This window comes from Lissotriton vulgaris, unplaced genomic scaffold (genome assembly GCF_964263255.1).
Source record: "Lissotriton vulgaris unplaced genomic scaffold, aLisVul1.2 SCAFFOLD_1345, whole genome shotgun sequence".
Taxonomy (NCBI): Eukaryota; Metazoa; Chordata; class Amphibia; order Caudata; family Salamandridae; genus Lissotriton; species Lissotriton vulgaris.
Genome location: NW_028255641.1, coordinates 56,699 through 79,233, shown reverse-complemented (window position 1 = coordinate 79,233; position 22,535 = coordinate 56,699). Strand labels below are relative to the sequence as shown.

Sequence of the window (22,535 nt, the reverse complement as noted above, 5' to 3'; positions counted from 1 at the left end):
CACCACACCCACCACATCCACCACTGCAACCACCACTGCAACCACCACCACCACCACATCCACCACCACATCCCCCACCACCGTATCCATCACCACATCCACCACCGCATCCACCACCGCATCCACCACCGCATCCACCACCGCATCCACCACCGCATCCACCACCACCACCACCGCATCCACCATCACCACCACCGCATCCACCATCACCACCACCATCACCACCGCATCCACCACCACACCCACCACCACATCCACTACAACCACCACCGCATCCACCACCACTGCATCCACCACCGCATCCACCACCACACCCACCGCATCCACCACCACACCCACCACATCCACCACCACCGCATCCACCACCACCGCATCCACCACCACATCCACAGCATCCATCACCGCATCCACCGCATCCATCACCACCACATCCACCATCACATCCACATCCACCATGATATCCACAGCCACCATCGCATCCACCACCACCATATCCACCACCACACACCACCACACACACCACCACCACCACCACACCCACCACCACCACCACCACATCCACCACCACCACCACACCCACCACCACCACCACACCCACCACCACCACACCCACCACCACCACCACCACATCCACCACCACATCCACCACCACCACCACATCCACCGCCACCACATCCACCGCCACATCCGCCGCATCCACCACCACCACATCCACCACCACCACATCCACCGCATCCACCACCACATCCACCACCACCACATCCACCGCCACCACATCCACCACCACCAAATCCACCACATCCACCACCACATCCACCACCTCCACCACATCCACCACCACATCCACCACCATCACCACATCCATCACCACATCCACCACCACATCCACCACCACATCCACCACCACCACATCCACCACCGCATCCACCATCACCACCACATCCACCATCACCACCGCATCCACCACCACATCCACCATCACCACCACCACATCCACCATCACCACCGCATCCACCACCACATCCACCATCACCACCACCACATCCACCATCACCACCACCACATCCACCACCATCACCACATCCACCACCACATCCACCACATCCACCACCATCACCACATCCACCACCACATCCACCACATCCACCACCATCACCACATCCACCACCACATCCACCACCATCACCACATCCACCACATCCACCACCACATCCACCACCATCACCACATCCACCACATCCACCACATCCACCACCACCACATCCACCACCACCACATCCACCACCACATCCACCACCATCACCACATCCACCACCACCACCACATCCACCACCACCACCACATCCACCACCACCACCACATCCACCACCACCACATCCACCACCACCACATCCACCACATCCACCACCACCTAATCCGCCACCACCTAATCTGCCACCACCTAATCCGCCACCACCTAATCCGCCACCACCTAATCCGCCACCACCTAATCCGCCACCACCTAATCCGCCACCACCTAATCCGCCACCACAGCCACCGCCACCACCACAGCCACCACCACCACCACAGCCGCCACCACCACCACAGCCGCCACCACCACCACAGCCACCTCACCACCACAGCCACCTCACCACCACAGCCACTTCACCACCACAGCCACTTCACCACCGCATCCACCACCACCACATCCACCATCGCATCCGCCACCACCACATCCACCATGACATCCACAGCCACCACCACATCCACCACCACCACATCCACCACCACCACCGCCACATCCACAACATCCACCACCACATCCACCACCACATTCACCACCACCACACCCACCACCACCACCACACCCACCACCACCACACCCACCACCACCACCACTTCCACCACCACCACCACCACCACTTCCACCACCATCACCTCATCCACCGCCTCATCCACCGCCACATCCACCACATCCACCACCGCCACCACTTCCACCACCACCACCACCACCACTTCCACCACCATCACCTCATCCACCGCCTCATCCACCGCCACATCCACCACATCCACCACCGCCACATCCACCACCGCCACATCCACCACCACCACATCCACCACCACCACATCCACATCCACCACATCCACCACCACCACATCCACCACCACATCCACCACCACCACCACACCCACCACCACCACACCCACCACCACCACCACACCCACCACCACCACACCCACCACCACCACCACTTCCACCACCACCACCACCACCACTTCCACCACCATCACCTCATCCACCGCCTCATCCACCGCCACATCCACCACATCCACCACCGCCACATCCACCACCGCCACATCCACCACCACCACCGCCTCATACACCACCACATACACCACCACATACACCACCACATACACCACCACATACACCACCACATACACCACCACATACACCACATCCACCACCACATCCACATCCACCACCACATCCACATCCACCTAATCCACCACCACCTCATCCACCACCACCTCATCCACCACCACCACCACCAAATCCACCACCTCATCCACCACCACCACCACCAAATCCACCACCTCATCCACCACCACCACATCCACCACCACCACATCCACCACCACCACATCCACCACCACCACATCCACCACCACCACCACCACCGCATCCACCACCACCACCACATCCACCACCACCACCACATCCACCACCACCACCACATCCACCACTGCAACCACCACCACCACTACCTAATCCACCACCTCATCCACCACCACCACCACCTAATCCACCACCTCATCCACCACCACCACCACCACCTAATCCACCACCACCACCACCTCATCCACCACCTCATCCACCACCACCACCACCTAATCCACCACCACCTAATCCACCACCACCTAATCCACCACCACCACCTAATCCACCACCACCTAATCCACCACCACCTAATCCACCACCACCTAATCCACCACCACCTAATCCACCACCACCTAATCCACCACCACCTAATCCACCACCACCTAATCCACCACCACCTAATCCACCACCACCTAATCCACCACCACCACATCCACCACTGCAACCACCACCACTGCAACCACCACCACCACATCCACCACTGCAACCACCACCACTGCAACCACCACCACCACATCCACCACCACCACCACATCCACCACCACACCCACCACCATCACTTCCACCACCACCACCACCGCATCCACCATCACCACCATCACCAACACATCCACCACCAACACATCCACATCCACCATCACCTCCACAGCCACCATGAAATCCACCACATCCACCAGCACCACATCCACCAGCACCACATCCACCAGCACCACATCCACCAGCACCACATCCACCAGCACCACATCCACCAGCACCACATCCACCAGCACCACATCCACCAGCACCACATCCACCAGCACCACATCCACCACACCCACCACCATCACTTTCACCACCACATCCACCACCACATCCACCACCACCGTATCCACCACCACACCCACCACCGTATCCATCACCACATCCACCACCACATCCACCACCGCATCCACCACCACCACCACCACCGCATCCACCATCACCACCGCATCCACCATCACCACCGCATCCACCATCACCACCGCATCCACCAACACCACATCCACCAACACCACATCCACCATCACATCCACCACCACATCCACCACCACCACATCCACCCCATCCACATCAACTACAACCACCACCACACCCACCACCACATCCACTACTACCACCACTGCCTCCACCACCACATCCACGGCATCCACCACGGCATCCACCACGGCATCCACCACCACATCCACCACCACCGCATCCACCACCACATCCACCGCATCCACCACCACATCCATCACCGCATCCATCACCGCATCCACCACCACCACATCCACCATCACATCCACATCCACCATCACATCCACATCCACCATGATATCCACAGCCACCATCGCATCCACCACCACCACATCCACCACCACACACCCACCACCACACCCACCACCACCACCACCACACCCACCACCACACCCACCACCACCACCACCACACCCACCACCACCACCACCACATCCACCACCACCACCACATCCACCACCACCACCACATCCACCACCACACCCACCACCACCACCACACCCACCACCACCACCACCACCACACCCACCACCACCACCACCACATCCACCACCACCACACCCACATCCACCACCACCACCACCACCACATCCACCGCCACCACCACATCCACCGCCACATCCGCCGCATCCACCACCACCACATCCACCACCACCACATCCACCGCATCCACCACCACATCCACCACCACCACATCCACCGCATCCACATCCACCACCACCACATCCACCGCATCCACCACCACATCCACCACCACCACATCCACCATCACCACCACATCCACCGCATCCACCACATCCACCACCATCACCACATCCACCATCACCACATCCACCATCACCACCATCACCACATCCACCACCACATCCACCATCACCACCACATCCACCATCACCACCACATCCACCATCACCACCACATCCACCATCACCACCACATCCACCGCATCCACCACCACCACCACATCCACATCCACCATCACCACCACCACATCCACCATCACCACATCCACCACCATCACCACATCCACCACCATCACCACATCCACCACCATCACCACATCCACCACATCCACCACCATCACCACATCCACCACCACCACCACATCCACCACATCCACCACCATCACCACATCCACCACATCCACCACCATCACCACATCCACCACATCCACCACATCCACCACCATCACCACATCCACCACATTCACCACCACATCCACCACCACATCCACCACCGCCACCACCTAATCCGCCACCACCTAATCCGCCACCACCTAATCCGCCACCACCTAATCCGCCACCACCTAATCCGCCACCACCTAATCCGCCACCACAGTCCGCCACCACAGCCATCGCCACCACCACAGCCACCACCACCACCGCCACCACCACCACAGCCACTTCACAACCACAGCCACTTCACAACCACAGCCACTTCACAACCACAGCCACTTCACAACCACAGCCACTTCACAACCACAGCCACTTCACAACCACAGCCACTTCACCACCACAGCCACTTCACCACCACAGCCACTTCACCACCACAGCCACTTCACCACCACAACCACCATCGCATCCACCGCCACAGCCACCACCACATCCACCACCGCCACATCCACCACCGCCACATCCACCACCGCCACATCCACCACCGCCACATCCACCACCGCCACATCCACCACCACCGCCACATCCACCGCCACATCCACCACCACATTCACCACCACCACACCCACCACCACCACCACCACCACCACCACCACCACCACCACCACCACCACCACCACCACCACCACCACCACCACCACCACCACCACCACTTCCACCACCACCACCACTTCCACCACCACCACCACTTCCACCACCACCACCACTTCCACCACCACCACCACTTCCACCACCACCACCACTTCCACCACCATCACCTCATCCACCGCCTCATCCACCGCCACATCCACCACCACCCCATCCACCACCACCACATCCACCACCACCACATCCACCACCACCACATCCACCACCACCACATCCACCACCACCGCCTCATACACCACCACATACACCACCACATCCACCACCACATACACCACCACATACACCACCACATCCACCACCACATCCACCACCACATCCACCACCACATCCACATCCACCACCACATCCACATCCACCACCACCACATCCACCACCACCTAATCCACCACCACCTAATCCACCACCACCTAATCCACCACCACCACCACCACCACATCCACCACCACCACATCCACCACCACCACATCCACCACCACCACCACCACATCCACATCCACCACCACCTAATCCACCACCACCACATCCACCACCACCACATCCACCACCACCACCACCACATCCACCACCAAATCCACCACCACCACCACCACCTAATCCACCACCACCACATAATCCACCACCACCACCTAAACCACCACCACCACCACATCCACCACCACCACAACCACACCCACCACCACCACACCCACCACCACCACACCCACCACCACCACACCCACCACCACCACACCCACCACCACCACATCCACCACCACCACATCCACCACCCCCACCACCACATCCACCATCACATCCACATCCACCATGACATACACCACCACATCCACCACCGCATCCACCACCACAGCATCCACCACCACATCCACCAACACCACATCCACCAACACCACATCCACCAACACCACATCCACCACCACATCCACCACCACATCCACCACCACCACATCCACCACCACCACATCCACCACCACCACATCCACCACCACCACATCCACCACCACCACATCCACCACCACCACATCCACCACCACCACATCCACCACCACCACATCCACCACCCCCACCATCACATCCACCACCCCCACCACCACATCCACCATCACATCCACATCCACCATGACATACACCACCACATCCACCACCGCATCCACCACCACCGCATCCACCACCACCGCATCCACCACCACATCCACCACCACATCCACCCCATCCACATCAACTACAACCACCACCACACCCACCACCACATCCACGGCATCCACCACCACATCCACCACCACCTCATCCACCACATCCACCACCACCGCATCCACCACCACATCCACCGCGTCCACCACCGCATCCACCACCACCAAATCCACCACATCCACCACATCCACCACCACATCCACCACCTCCACCACATCCACCACCATCACCACATCCATCACCACATCCACCACCACATCCACCACCACCACATCCACCACCGCATCCACCATCACCACCACATCCACCATCACCACCGCATCCACCACCACATCCACCATCACCACCACCACATCCACCATCACCACCACCACATCCACCACCACATCCACCACCATCACCACATCCACCACCACATCCACCACATCCACCACCATCACCACATCCACCACCACATCCACCACCATCACCACATCCACCACATCCACCACCACATCCACCACCATCACCACATCCACCACATCCACCACCACCACATCCACCACCACCACATCCACCACCACCACATCCACCACCACATCCACCACCATCACCACATCCACCACCACCACCACATCCACCACCACCACATCCACCACCACCACATCCACCACATCCACCACCACCTAATCCGCCACCACCTAATCTGCCACCACCTAATCTGCCACCACCTAATCCGCCACCACCTAATCCGCCACCACCTAATCCGCCACCACCTAATCCGCCACCACCTAATCCGCCACCACCTAATCCGCCACCACCTAATCCGCCACCACAGCCACCGCCACCACCACAGCCACCACCACCACCACAGCCGCCACCACCACCACAGCCGCCACCACCACCACAGCCACCTCACCACCACAGCCACTTCACCACCACAGCCACTTCACCACCGCATCCACCACCACCACATCCACCATCGCATCCGCCACCACCACATCCACCATGACATCCACAGCCACCACCACATCCACCACCACCACATCCACCACCACCACCGCCACATCCACAACATCCACCACCACATCCACCACCACATTCACCACCACCACACCCACCACCACCACCACACCCACCACCACCACACCCACCACCACCACCACTTCCACCACCACCACCACCACCACTTCCACCACCATCACCTCATCCACCGCCTCATCCACCGCCACATCCACCACATCCACCACCGCCACATCCACCACCGCCACATCCACCACCACCACCGCCTCATACACCACCACATACACCACCACATACACCACCACATACACCACCACATACACCACCACATACACCACCACATACACCACATACACCACATCCACCACCACATCCACCACCACATCCACATCCACCTAATCCACCACCACCTCATCCACCACCACCTCATCCACCACCACCACCACCAAATCCACCACCTCATCCACCACCACCACCACCACCAAATCCACCACCTCATCCACCACCACCACATCCACCACCACCACATCCACCACCACCACATCCACCACCACCACATCCACCACCACCACATCCACCACCACCACATCCACCACCACCACCGCATCCACCACCACCACCACATCCACCACCACCACCACATCCACCACCACCACCACATCCACCACTGCAACCACCACCACCACCACCTAATCCACCACCTCATCCACCACCACCTAATCCACCACCTCATCCACCACCACCACCACCTAATCCACCACCTCATCCACCACCACCACCACCTAATCCACCACCTCATCCACCACCACCACCTAATCCACCACCTCATCCACCACCTAATCCACCACCACCACCACCACCACCACCTAATCCACCACCACCTAATCCACCACCACCTAATCCACCACCACCTAATCCACCACCACCTAATCCACCACCACCTAATCCACCACCACCTAATCCACCACCACCTAATCCACCACCACCTAATCCACCACCACCTAATCCACCACCACCTAATCCACCACCACCACATCCACCACTGCAACCACCACCACTGCAACCACCACCACCACATCCACCACTGCAACCACCACCACCACATCCACCACCACCACCACATCCACCACCACACCCACCACCATCACTTCCACCACCACCACCACCGCATCCACCATCACCACCATCACCAACACATCCACCACCAACACATCCACATCCACCATCACCTCCACAGCCACCATGAAATCCACCACATCCACCAGCACCACATCCACCAGCACCACATCCACCAGCACCACATCCACCAGCACCACATCCACCAGCACCACATCCACCAGCACCACATCCACCAGCACCACATCCACCAGCACCACATCCACCAGCACCACATCCACCAACACCACATCCACCAGCACCACATCCACCAGCACCACATCCACCACACCCACCACCATCACTTTCACCACCACATCCACCACCACATCCACCACCACCGTATCCACCACCACACCCACCACCGTATCCATCACCACATCCACCACCACATCCACCACCGCATCCACCACCACCACCACCACCGCATCCACCATCACCACCGCATCCACCATCACCACCGCATCCACCATCACCACCGCATCCACCAACACCACATCCACCAACACCACATCCACCATCACATCCACCACCACATCCACCACCACCACATCCACCCCATCCACATCAACTACAACCACCACCACACCCACCACCACATCCACTACTACCACCACTGCCTCCACCACCACATCCACGGCATCCACCACGGCATCCACCACCACATCCACCACCACCGCATCCACCACCACATCCACCGCATCCACCACCACATCCATCACCGCATCCATCACCGCATCCACCACCATCACATCCACATCCACCATGATATCCACAGCCACCATCGCATCCACCACCACCACATCCACCACCACACACCCACCACCACACCCACCACCACCACCACCACACCCACCACCACCACCACCACACCCACCACCACCACCACCACACCCACCACCACCACCACCACATCCACCACCACCACCACATCCACCACCACCACCACATCCACCACCACCACCACACCCACCACCACCACCACCACACCCACCACCACCACCACCACCACCACACCCACATCCACCACCACCACCACCACATCCACCGCCACCACCACATCCACCGCCACATCCGCCGCATCCACCACCACCACATCCACCACCACCACATCCACCGCATCCACCACCACATCCACCACCACCACATCCACCGCATCCACATCCACCACCACCACATCCACCGCATCCACCACCACATCCACCACCACCACATCCACCATCACCACCACATCCACCGCATCCACCACATCCACCACCATCACCACATCCACCATCACCACATCCACCATCACCACCATCACCACATCCACCACCACATCCACCATCACCACCACATCCACCATCACCACCACATCCACCATCACCACCACATCCACCATCACCACCACATCCACCGCATCCACCACCACCACCACATCCACCATCACCACCACCACATCCACCATCACCACCACCACATCCACCATCACCACATCCACCACCATCACCACATCCACCACATCCACCACCATCACCACATCCACCACCATCACCACATCCACCACATCCACCACCATCACCACATCCACCACCACCACCACATCCACCACATCCACCACCATCACCACATCCACCACCACATCCACCACATCCACCACCACATCCACCACCATCACCACATCCACCACATTCACCACCACATCCACCACCACATCCACCACCACATCCACCACCACATCCACCACCGCCACCACCTAATCCGCCACCACCTAATCCGCCACCACCTAATCCGCCACCACCTAATCCGCCACCACCTAATCCGCCACCACAGTCCGCCACCACAGCCATCGCCACCACCACAGCCACCACCACCACCACCGCCACCACCACCACCACAGCCACTTCACAACCACAGCCACTTCACAACCACAGCCACTTCACAACCACAGCCACTTCACAACCACAGCCACTTCACAACCACAGCCACTTCACAACCACAGCCACTTCACAACCACAGCCACTTCACAACCACAGCCACTTCACCACCACAGCCACTTCACCACCACAGCCACTTCACCACCACAGCCACTTCACCACCACAGCCACTTCACCACCACAACCACCATCGCATCCACCATGACATCCACCGCCACAGCCACCACCACATCCACCACCGCCACATCCACCACCGCCACATCCACCACCGCCACATCCACCACCACCGCCACATCCACCGCCACATCCACCACCACATTCACCACCACCACACCCACCACCACCACCACCACCACCACTTCCACCACCACCACCACTTCCACCACCACCACCACTTCCACCACCACCACCACTTCCACCACCATCACCTCATCCACCGCCTCATCCACCGCCACATCCACCACCACCCCATCCACCACCACCACATCCACCACCACCACATCCACCACCACCACATCCACCACCACCACATCCACCACCACCACATCCACCACCACCGCCTCATACACCACCACATACACCACCACATACACCACCACATACACCACCACATACACCACCACATACACCACCACATCCACCACCACATCCACCACCACATCCACCACCACCTAATCCACCACCACCTAATCCACCACCACCACCACCTAATCCACCACCACCACCACCACCACCAAATCCACCACCACCACCACATCCACCACCACCACATCCACCACCACCACATCCACCACCACCACATCCACCACCACCACCACCACATCCACATCCACCACCACCTAATCCACCACCACCACATCCACCACCACCACATCCACCACCACCACCACCACATCCACCACCAAATCCACCACCACCACCACCACCTAATCCACCACCACCACATAATCCACCACCACCACCTAAACCACCACCACCACCACATCCACCACCACCACAACCACACCCACCACCACCACACCCACCACCACCACACCCACCACCACCACACCCACCACCACCACACCCACCACCACCACATCCACCACCACCACATCCACCACCACCACATCCACCACCCCCACCACCACATCCACCATCACATCCACATCCACCATGACATACACCACCACATCCACCACCGCATCCACCACCACAGCATCCACCACCACATCCACCAACACCACATCCACCAACACCACATCCACCAACACCACATCCACCACCACATCCACCACCACCACATCCACCACCACCACATCCACCACCACCACATCCACCACCACCACATCCACCACCACCACATCCACCACCACCACATCCACCACCCCCACCATCACATCCACCACCCCCACCACCACATCCACCACCCCCACCACCACATCCACCATCACATCCACATCCACCATGACATACACCACCACATCCACCACCGCATCCACCACCACCGCATCCACCACCACCGCATCCACCACCACATCCACCACCACATCCACCCCATCCACATCAACTACAACCACCACCACACCCACCACCACATCCACGGCATCCACCACCACATCCACCACCACCTCATCCACCACATCCACCACCACCGCATCCACCACCACATCCACCGCGTCCACCACCGCATCCACCACCACATCCACCGCATCCATCACCGCATCCACCACCACCACATCCACCATCACATCCACATCCACCATGATATCCACAGCCACCATCGCATCCACCACCACCACATCCACCACCACACATCCACCACCACACACCCACCACCACCACACCCACCACCACCACCACCACACCCACCACCACCACACCCACCACCACATCCACCACCACCACCACCCCCACCACCACCACACCCACCACCACCACCACACCCACCACCACCACCACATCCACCACCACCACCACATCCACCTCCACCACCACCACCACCACATCCACCGCCACCACCACATCCACCGCCACCACCACATCCACCGCCACATCCGCCACATCTGCCGCATCCACCACCACCACATCCACCACCACCACATCCACCGCATCCACCAACACATCCACCACATCCACCACCACCACATCCACCGCATCCACCACCACCACATCCACCACATCCACCATCACCACCACATCCACCATCACCACCACACCCACCACCACCACCACACCCACCACCACATCCACCACCACCACCACATCCACCACCACCACCACACCCACCACCACCACCACACCCACCACACCCACCACCACCACACCCACCACCACCACCACACCCACCACCACCACCACATCCACCGCCACCACCACATCCACCGCCACCACCACCGCCACCACCACATCCACCGCCACATCCGCCACATCTGCCGCATCCACCACCACCACATCCACCACCACCACATCCACCAACACATCCACCACATCCACCACCACCACATCCACCGCATCCACCACCACCACCATCACCACCACATCCACCACATCCACCACCACCACCATCACCACCACATCCACCACATCCACCATCACCACCACATCCACCATCACCACCACATCCACCATCACCACCATCACCACCATCACCACCACATCCACCGCATCCACCACATCCACCACCACATCCACCACCATCACCACATCCACCACCACATCCACCACCATCACCACATCCACCACCACATCCACCACCACATCCACCACCACATCCACCACCATCACCATCACCACATCCACCACCACATCCACCACCACATCCACCACCACATCCACCACCATCACCATCACCACATCCACCACCACATCCACCACCATCACCACATCCACCACCACATCCACCACCATCACCACATCCTCCACCACATCCACCACCACATCCTCCACCACATCCACCACCACATCCACCACCACCACATCCACCATCACCACCACATCCACCACCACATCCACCATCACCACCACATCCACCACCACATCCACCACCACCACCACCACATCCACCACCACCACCACATCCACCACCACCACCACATCCACCATCACCACCACCACATCCACCACCATCACCACATCCACCACCATCACCACATCCACCACCATCACCACATCCACCACCATCACCACATCCACCACCATCACCACATCCACCACCATCACCACATCCACCACCATCACCACATCCACCACCATCACCACATCCACCACCATCACCACACCCACCACATTCACCACCACATCCACCACCATCACCACATCCACCACATCCACCACCACATCCACCACATCCACCACCACATCCACCACCATCACCACATCCACCACCACCACATCCACCACCACATCATCCACCACCACATCATCCACCACATCCACCACATCCGCCACCACCTAATCCGCCACCACCTAATCCGCCACCACCTAATCCGCCACCACCTAATCCGCCACCACCTAATCCGCCACCACCTAATCCGCCACCACCTAATCCGCCACCACCTAATCCGCCACCACCTAATCCGCCACCACCTAATCCGCCACCGCCACCACAGCCACCACCACCGCCACCTCACCACCGCAGCCACTTCACCACCGCAGCCACTTCACCACCGCAGCCACTTCACCACCGCAGCCACTTCACCACCACAGCCACTTCACCACTGCATCCACCACCACCACATCCACCATCGCATCCGCCACCACCACATCCACCATGACATCCACCGCCACAGCCACCACCACATCCACCACATCCACCACCACCACATCCACCACCACCACATCCACCACCACCACATCCACCACCACCACCACATCCACCACCACCGCCACATCCACCGCCACATCCACCACATCCACCACATCCACCACCACCACCACATTCACCACCACATTCACCACCACCACATTCACCACCACCACCACATTCACCACCACCACCACATTCACCACCACCACCACCTAATCCACCACCTAATCCACCACCACCACCTAATCCTCCACCACCACCTAATCCTCCACCACCACCTAATCCTCCACCACCACCTAATCCTCCACCACCACCTAATCCTCCACCACCACCTAATCCTCCACCACCACCTAATCCACCACCACCTAATCCACCACCACCACATCCTCCACCACCACCACATCCACCACCACCACATCCACCACCACCACATCCACCACCACCACATCCACCACCACCAAATCCACCATCACCTAATCCACCTCCACCACCACCACCTAATCCACCACCACCTAATCCACCACCACCTAATCCACCACCACCTAATCCACCACCACCTAATCCACCACCACCTAATCCACCACCACCTAATCCACCACCACCTAATCCACCACCACCTAATCCACCACCACCTAATCCACCACCACCTAATCCTCCACCACCACCACATCCACCACCACCACATCCACCACCACCACATCCACCACCACCACATCCACCACCACCACCACCACATCCACCACCACCACCACCACATCCACCATCACCTAATCCACCACCACCACATCCACCACCACCTAATCCACCACCACCACCACCTAATCCACCACCACCTAATCCACCACCACCTAATCCACCACCACCTAATCCACCACCACCTAATCCACCACCACCACCACATCCACCACCACCACATCCACCACCACCACATCCACCACCACCACATCCACCACCACCACATCCACCACCACCACCACATCCACCACCACCTCCACATCCACCACCACCTAATCCACCACCACCACCACATCCACCACCACCACCACCACCACCACATCCACCACCACCACCACCACCACATCCACCACCACCACCACCACATCCACCACCACCACCTAATCCACCACCACCACCTAAACCACCACCACCACCACATCCACCACCACCACCACCACCACCACATCCACCACCAGCACCACCACATCCACCACCACCACCACATCCACCACCAGCACCACCACATCCACCACCACCACCACATCCACCACCACCACATCCACCACCACCACCACATCCACCACCACATCCACCACCACCACCACATCCACCACCACCACCACATCCACCACCACCACATCCACCACCACCACATCCACCACCACCACCACCACATCCACCACCACCACATCCACCACCACCACCACATCCACCACCACCACAGCCACATCCGCCACCGCCACATCCGCCACCGCCACATCCGCCACCGCCACATCTGCCACATCCGCCACCGCCACATCCGCCACCGCCACATCCACCATCACATCCACCACCCCCACCATCACATCCCCCACCCCCTCCACATCCACCATGACATACACCACCACATCCACCACCGCATCCACCACCGCATCCACCACCACCGCATCCACCACCACATCCACTACAACCACCACCACCGCATCCACCACCACATCCACCATCACCACCACCACCGCATCCACCACCACATCCACCATCACCACCACATCCACCATCACCACCACATCCACCATCACCACCACACCCACCACCACATCCACCATCACCTCCACCACCACATCCACCGCATCCACCACCACATCCACCGCATCCACCACATCCACCAGCGCATCCACCACCACCAGCGCATCCACCACCACCAGCGCATCCACCACCACCAGCGCATCCACCACCACCAGCGCATCCACCACCACCAGCGCATCCACCACCACCAGCGCATCCACCACCACCAGCGCATCCACCACCACCAGCGCATCCGCCACCACCAGCGCATCCGCCACCACCAGCGCATCCGCCACCACCAGCGCATCCGCCACCACCAGCGCATCCGCCACCACCAGCGCATCCGCCAGTGCATCCGCCACCGCCACCGCATCCACCACCACCGCATCCACCACAACCACATCCACCACCACCACCACCACATCCACCACCACCACATCCACCACACCCACCACTTCCACCACCACATCCACAACCACCACCACATCCACCACCACATCCACCACCACCACCACCACCACCACCACCACATCCATTCCCACATCCACCACCACCACCACCACCATATGCCCTAGATCCACCACCACCACATCTATATGTGTGTGGCTCTGTGTGTGTAGGTGCAAATGCAATGTTCTTGGATTTTCGTCACAATAAAATACACTGAACATAATCTTCACAAAAAGGTATTTACAAACGTTTAAGCTATTGCCATTATAAATTACAATAACTTTTATTTAAGTATTAATTATTTACAAAATTAAAAGCCATTGTTATTTGTAATACCAATACATCTAAGTCACGTAAATACAACACATATTGCATTACAAATGCTATAGGTGTCACATTTGCAAAAGTTAAAACTATTGACATTGTAACTGACAAAGCTATTAATTTTGCTACTTTCAAAATCAACACAAATAAAAAAAGTGTCATTTACAATAGCAATAGCTCAAACTTTCCTAATGCGAGACCTATTGCATTTCCAATGCTTGTTGTAGAATGAAACCTTGCTAGATAGGCTAACGTCACTATGATTGCATTGCTTTGTAACCAGCAGGACTATGTTGACTTCTGAACATGTATTCTCATAATGTTTTAGCTAGAATTAACGCTTGTAGACCTCAGTCTTTGTCTTCATCTCCTAACATCGGTCTGCACAATCTGGTATTGCTGGTGTCTGGGAAGAAATAGGGATTTCTCTAAAGGCTGATCCCTCCCCTGTTGAAATCTTACTTTTTTATTCGAACAGTTTTTACAAGTCTGGTACATTCATAGTTCAACTATGTCCTTCAGCAATTCAGTCTTCAACTTTTCGTCCCTAGGCAAGGAACATTTTGTCTACAGATTTATACACAGCATCAGACCCAGAATCTATTATCTAGATACCCAGTGCTGTGACTTGTCAATTTGGTCCTTGGTCACTTTTGGACTTGCTTGACAATTACTGGCTGTCTTTGCAATAGTTTTCAACTAAGCTATCAATATTCTTCTGCATTGATCATTGGAGTTTCTGTTGTTGGTGTCCACTGTCTAAGGCTGCTGCTCCAGAGGAGTAGATGTTCCAGAATATAAAAACTAGATGTGTGTGCTAGTGCCAATGCAATTAAAAGGCTTGGACTTGAATCTTAAGGTCTGCTTTGGAATTACTGGGGGATTAGTATTCCTCTTTCTTTTCCTGTAGTGTAGTTCCTATATTTCCAATAGGCTCTGCGCATTGAAATAATATATCCTATAGATTAGACGTAGGACTGAGGTCGACTAGGTCTCTATCGAATATACTAAACTTAATAGTGTGTGCCCGTTAGCTCAGAGGTCACTAGAAACGTTCACGAATTCTCAAGAAGGGATTAGTTTCCGACAACCGCATAAACATGACAACTTTGTTTCGCAAGAATATCTCTCTCAGAGTCGCGGAAACAATAGATAAGTATTTCACTCAGTCAATCGTGCATGCTTCGTTTCAACAGATTTTGTAGAGAAATAGAGAGACTGGCGTTTTCAATAAAAGGTTTATTGAACAGTCTCTCTCATACAAGAGAAGTGAACTGCTACAATCGTTAGACAGACTGCAAAGTGTAATGCACAGAGTAAACAGTAATATGAAATAATACTGTAAGAGCATTGTATGTTTTCTAAGCCATATAAAAATATATACATAAATAACTGACTAAAATACTCAACTGGTGCTTCTAAAATACGCCTACCCCAATGTACCCAACCTAAGTCTAGTACGCGGGAAGCAGTAAGTATTGTGTAGCATAGGTTTTAGTTTTCTTTGCCTAGAATCTACCAAAGGTTTCTCTAGGTTCTAATCGGCTCCATTCCTTGGTTAGAATAAAGGAGGTCTGGTACCTCTGTCACGGTACTCTATTTCCCAACACCGGCAGGAGAAGAGCAGCCTCTTGATCAGTGCGTCAGCTAGAGAGTGGGCTTCGAGAAGAGCAGCCTCTTGATCAGTGCGTCAGCTAGAGAGTGGGCTTCCTTCGGCCCTTGCTGTAGCGAGCTGCATTGGGCAAGTAGATAGTTGAACTGCTCCGAACCACCGTAGTTTGCTATAGCAAGTGAAGGTATATTTATACCTTGAAGGTGTTTAGGAACGCCACAGTTTGATGTAAAGTCAGGCATATGAACGTCAGGAAAGATCCCCTAGGGAATAGTTGTTCTTTGCAAAGTACATGAGTTCTTGGATAAATCAATATTCAAGCAAGGGGAAGTTCCCTGACTGCTTAAGCCAATTTTCCAAGAAATCGTTGTGACGTTTGGTACAGGTGGAAGTAGCCATGCCTGTATTTGGATCGCATGGTCTATGCCTAAATAAGGGATTGATTTCTATGCCTATATAAGGGTAATGTGAATTGTACCTATATAAGGGCATGAATCGGGAAAATTCACTCTGAGCTCTAAACGCCACACAACATTCCTTTCTAATTTTGTTTAAATCATTTAGTTTATAAAGTTAGTGTCCACTCATAAGCATCTTTTTTTGCTAAAAATGAATTAAAAAGGTCACACAGCTAGAGAAAAGAGATGGAAAACAGATAATTAGAAAAAAAGCTAAGTTTTAATTGTTTCTAAACTTTAGTGGACTGTTCAGGGATGATCAAAGATAACGCCTTTCCGTTCGAGCAAGTTTGATCATGGGTACTTGTAAGAGCAGTAGAACAATTGAGCATAAGAGGCAAGAGGTCCTGGGTCTTACAAAGTTTAAATGCACGCTTTTTTTAGCATAGGAATAATTTCCTAATCACAAAAAACCACACCTACGCAATATTTGAAGTCGATATTTCCCCCTGGGTTGAGACAGACACAGTGACGGTATGATAGTGCTGCCTAGTTGATCTTTTTATCATATATCACTCCTGCTGGTCCAGATTACAAAGTTAGTGCTTTCTGACACTAAGACCGGTATGCTGATCTTGTTGTATCGATTTATAACCCTTTCTTACCTTCAGTAGCTCCACATCCTGCTGCTGCCACTTGGATTCGAGCTCTGTAATCATGCTCCTGAGGACAGATTGCTGTTCTTCTAATTTAGTTAATGTCTCCTTGATGCTAAGCAGATTGTTCTTTTCTTCCTGCTCCAGGTTATTTAGGTAACATGAGTTTTCCTTCTCCAGAAACTGCTTGAGCTTCTCAAATGCATTAGCAATTTGCTCTCTTTTGCTTTTGAATTTGGCCTGAAACATAAAAATTATTAGCTTATTCACATTGCTAGATCCTCAGACATATGTAATAAGTTTATCAATTGACTCTGGGGATAATCCACTATGACATTTTTCCTATCATTCAATGGTTGTCTTATATGCCACATTAGAGGAAAAGGTACATAGTAGAACAGCAGAAAACAGAGCAGGTAGTTCTATCCCTCGCATTGGATATTTCCTATTCTGCTATTTTATGCATTAGTGGAAAAACAGAAGTGTTCTGTTTTGTCTGAGAAGAGAATGGAATGACTGTTGTAAGCTTTGCTAGATAGATTGATTGGCAAACTTATAGTGTGTAACAACACTGATCATTTGTCATGAACTTCACTGTGGCAAGACAGGACTGGGAAATTAAAGCAGACTTGGAAAAACGTATGACTCCTGCCCTAATTTTCACTATGTGAGTTTAACTGACGTAGTGTCCTCCAGGGTAATATTTTCCCAAATATACTTCTGGATGAGTAAAGCAGTTATAGCAGATTTATCAGCAAGCCTGAAAGGGATCTAATGAAATATGTCAATACATACTAAGGTTACTACAGTACCTAGTAGCACTACTCCTCCAAAGCATCTACTCGTGCATGCACTTATGTGAAAATTGAGTGCCCGACAAGAACTACTAGGAGATGCTTTCTTTTCATCAATCCGTTCATCAGCCTCTGGATGGGCCCAAGCACCTTATGCATCTCCTCATTTCACATACTATTTGCTCTGCAAGTAATTTTAATCCTTCAAGGAATAAGACCAGTACAAAAATGTAAAGTTAAGATGGACTTAATAGAGACGCTCGACAGATGCGTTGCAATAGCTAAATTATTTTCTGGGACAGCAAAACCCAAAACATATTGTTCATCTCATTGGAAATAGGAATTTCTTTCTTGATCATGTTCAAGAGGTCCCGTAAGAAGCTGGGTCTTTTTGCAAAAGGGATCTTCTCTGTCCCCTCTGAATTATGCAATCTTTCTGGGGTGTGGTGTGTGTACGCATGTCTCAAAAGAGGCGAATCCTTGAGATGCCCCTCCTCTCCCTCAACAATGATATGTCAAGTCAAGTCATAAAATTTGTATAGCGCACTACATACCCAGAGGGTTTCAAGGCGCTTAGGAAGGGGAGGAGGATTATTTGTCAAATATCCACGTTTTAAGCTGCTTTCTGAACGCTAGGTGATTCTGGGTGAGGCGAAGGTAAGCGGGGAGTGAGTTCCATGTTTTGGCAGCCAGGTATGAAAAGGATCTGCCTCCCATGGTGGTCTTGTTGATGCGAGGTACAGTGGCGAAGGCTTGGCTGGAAGAGCGAAGTTGGCGGGAGGGGGTGTAGAAGGACAGTCGAGAGTTGAGGCAATCTGGTCCGATGTCGTAGAGTGATTTGTGTGCGTGGGTAAGCAGTCGGAAAGTGATCCTCTTATTGACGGGTAGCCAGTGGAGGTCTTTAAGGTGACCAGAGATGTGTTCGTTGCGTGGGATGTCTAATATGAGCCTGGCTGAGGCGTTTTGGATTCGTTGTAGTTTCTTCTGGAGTTTAGCGGTGGTACCTGCGTAGAGGGTGTTTCCGTAGTCCAGTCGGCTCGTGACTAGAGCGTGGGTGACTGTTTTCCTTGTTTCGGAGGGGATCCAGCGAAATGTTTTTCTGAGCATGCGAAGAATGTTAAAGCAGGAAGAGGATACGGCGCTGACTTGTCTGTTCATTGAGAGTGAAGAATCCAGGATGACGCCAAGGTTCCGTGCGTGGTCTGTCGGGGTGGGTGCTTTTCAGAGGGCTTCCGGCCACCAGGAGTCGTCCCATGCAGAGGGGGATGTACCTAAGATGAGGACTTCTGTTTTGTCTGAGTTCAGTTTCAGACGGCTTTTTTTCATCCATTCGGCGACTTCTTTCATTCCTTCGTGTAGGTTAGTTTTGGCGGTGCTGGGGTCCTTGGTGAGAGAAAGGATCAGTTGAGTGTCGTCCGCGTAAGAGATGATGTTGAGGTTGTGTTGGCGGGCAATGGCCGCGAGGGGGCTCATGTATACGTTGAAGAGGGTGGGACTGAGTGAGGATCCTTGAGGTACGCCGCAGATGATTTCAGAGGCCTCGGACTTGAATGGTGGGAGGCGGACTCTCTGTGTTCTTCCGGTGAGGAACGAGGTGATCCATTCCAGTGCTTTTCCTTGGATTCCGATGTTTCTGAGGCGTTGTAAAAGGGTGCTGTGGCAGACTGTGTCGAAGGCTGCAGAGAGGTCGAGGAGGATGAGGGCGACTGTGTCTCCATTGTCCAGTAGAGTTCGAATGTCGTCTGTTGCTGCGATGAGGGCGGTCTCAGTGCTGTGTTTGGCTCGGAAGCCAGATTGTGAGGGGTCGAGTGATTTGTTGGCTTCGAGGAAGGCGGCGAGCTGGTTGTTGACGGCTTTCTCAATGACTTTGGCCGGAAATGGAAGAAGCGAGATGGGGCGGTAGTTTTTGAGTTCGGTGGGGTCTGCTGTGTTGGTTTTTTCAGAAGGGCGGTGAGTTCAGCGTGTTTCCAGTCTTCTGGGAAGGTAGCGGAGTTGA

The 22,535-nt window shown here is 55.2% G+C and overlaps 1 protein-coding gene across 1 annotated transcript in view; it reads right to left on the bottom strand.

Moving 5' to 3' along the window:
• Nucleotides 1-22,535, bottom strand: part of LOC147659044 (E3 ubiquitin-protein ligase TRIM39-like) — a 267,718-nt gene that overhangs the window by 229,398 nt on the left and 15,785 nt on the right. Inside the window, exon 4 of the mRNA XM_086952016.1 lies at nt 19,755-19,985. Within this exon, the coding sequence (XP_086808142.1) occupies nt 19,755-19,985 (231 nt within the window). The remainder of the gene's footprint in view (nt 1-19,754; nt 19,986-22,535) is intronic.